The following is a 2,474-nucleotide window of genomic DNA, read 5'->3' on the forward strand; positions in this document are numbered from 1 at the left end:
CAAACATCCGGGCGTCCCCTGGGCAACGTCCTTGCAGACGGATGATTCTCTCACACCAGAAGTGACTTGCAGTTTCTCAAGTCACTCCTGACACAGACAAAAAGCATATTCTTTGTCGTTAAGAAAACTGAGTACTCTATTTTATTTTATTTGGGATATTTAATCAATCTAAATCACAACTAATAAGCTTGTGTCTTGTGTTCTCTATATTTTAATCTTTGAATATTTTAATATATGTCTTCTACAGTTTTAATATGCATATTTTATGTTTAATGTTTTTGATGATTATGTTTTTTATCCATGTTGTAACCTCCTTTGAGCCACAAGTAGAGGCAGGTAAGAAATACAATTATTATTATTATTTGATACACAACAAGATTAGTGCACAGCAAACAAGATCACCATGCTGGCTGTTGCATTGGATCATATATCGGATACTTCCGAAGTGTCTAGAATTGTGTGATGTATCGGCAAATAATGCATGCAGATCCAAGTAGGGTGGCCTTTTGCAGATGACAGAAGGTAATTTTGTCAGCATCGATTGTTTTCAAGTGCTGACCAAGGTCTTTAGGCACTGCACCCAGTACGGGACCACCTTTATGGGCTTGTGCCAGAGTCTTTGCAGTTCGATCTTTAAATCCTCATATCACATAAGCTTTTCCTATTATTATTATTATTATTATTATTATTATGCTAAATAGTATTTACTGAGATGTGTAATGAGAGAACTGAATTTTCTTGATGTAGCACCTGGTTAATGAACACAAACTGAGATCTTCAATTTGGGTAAGTGAACCACACGAAACAAAGGAAATCCTGTACCCCAGTCCCAGATTCAAAATAAAGTGATGACAACTGTACAAGTGGGCTGTTTGAGTTGGATTTATTTAATTGTTGTACAGAGTTGGACCATTGTTTTTTCTTCTGTTGCATTGTTTACACTGTGCCTTTCAAAAGCATTGATCTCATAATTCTCCTTAGCAATCTGCCCATTGCCTCTTTGACCTGGTCATTCCTCAGACAATAGATTAATGGGTTCACAAAGGGTGTGATGGTAGCATAGAAGACGGTTATGGCCTTAGTGATCACAGTTGGTCCTTCTCCACCTGGAATTAGGTACATCCCTCCGACCGAGCCGTAGAAAAGTGTCACCACCAAAAGGTGCATAGATATGGTGGAGAAGGCCTTCTTGCGGCTGCCTTGGTTGGAAGATTTAATCAAAGTGAAAATCACCTTGCCGTATGAAAATACAACAAACAGGACATTGCTTACAAAGATAGCATGCATGATAATTCGACAGACCAGAGGAACATTTCCGACTGGAGGACAGGCCAAGGACAAGACTGGTCCAGGATCACACAAGAAATGGTTGATGATGTTGGGTCTACAAAAGGACAACCTAGAGATCAGAGTCACTGGGACAATGTACCCCAGGAAGCCAAGGATCCAACAAGTGGACACTAAAGCATAGCAGAATTTAGGGGACATGATTTGCAAGTAATGCAGTGGGTGGCAGACAGCCAGGTACCGATCCAAAGCCATGGCCGAGAGGAAGAAGAATTCAGTGCTGCCAAGAGAGAATAAACTGTAGAACTGGAGCAAGCAGGCCTGGAAGGAGATGGTCCTATGGGAGGCAGTCAGGTCGAAAAGCATTCGGGGCACGGTGGTGGTCACGTAGCATATCTCCAGCCAGGAGAAGTTGCTCAGAAGAGTGTACATGGGGAGCTGGGACAAGTGGGCATCCAGGAACACCAGGAGGATCACGATGATGTTCTCCACCAAAGTCAGTATGTAGAGAATGGCAAAGAAGATGAGGAGCAGGAATCACTTCTGTGCTGTGACTCCAAATCCCAGCAGGACAAACCCCTCAGTGGTGCTGCTATTATCCATCGCCATCTGGAATCAACAGGTCCAATAACTCTCACACAGCATAACAAGTTATAATATTCTTAAAGGATCTTTATCCATCTATTTCCATCAAAAGACCAAGGGTACATCTACATCATAAAATTAATGCAATTTACCACCACTTTGCAGGGACATGAGAGAAGCCTCCTACAAGGATGGTAAAAACATCAAAACATCCAGGCGTCTCCTGGGCAACGTCCTTGCAGACGGTCAATTCTCTCACACCAGAAGCAACTTGGTGCAAGTCACTCCTGACACGAAAAGAAAACACCACTTTCACTGCCATGGTAGGGGATTGGCCTGGATGGTCATTATGTTCTCTTCCAACTCTATGATTTTATGATACTGTGACACTGTGTTATGACAAGGGGCACATCTACACCAGTGGTCCTCAACCTGTGGGTCCCCAGGTCCTTTGGCCTACAGCTCCCAGAAATCCCAGCCAGTTTACCAGCTATTAGGATTTCTGGGAGTTGGAGGCCAAAACATCTGGGGACTCACAGGTTGAGAACCACTGATCTACACCGTAGAATTAATGCAGTTTGATACCACTTTAATGTTACAAG

At 42.6% G+C, this 2,474-nt stretch overlaps 1 protein-coding gene across 1 annotated transcript; it reads right to left on the reverse strand.

The window, feature by feature from the left end:
* Nucleotides 1-855: 855 nt before the first annotated feature.
* LOC100565519 (olfactory receptor 11H6) lies at nucleotides 856-2,202 on the reverse strand. The gene has a single exon (XM_003223860.4). It carries the CDS (start codon nucleotides 1,717-1,719, stop codon nucleotides 937-939), a length of 783 nt encoding a protein of 260 aa, XP_003223908.3. The 5' UTR covers nucleotides 1,720-2,202; the 3' UTR covers nucleotides 856-936.
* Nucleotides 2,203-2,474: the final 272 nt, after the last annotated feature.

The sequence above is a fragment of the Anolis carolinensis genome, chromosome 6 (assembly GCF_035594765.1).
Source record: "Anolis carolinensis isolate JA03-04 chromosome 6, rAnoCar3.1.pri, whole genome shotgun sequence".
In the NCBI taxonomy this organism is placed as follows: Eukaryota; Metazoa; Chordata; class Lepidosauria; order Squamata; family Dactyloidae; genus Anolis; species Anolis carolinensis.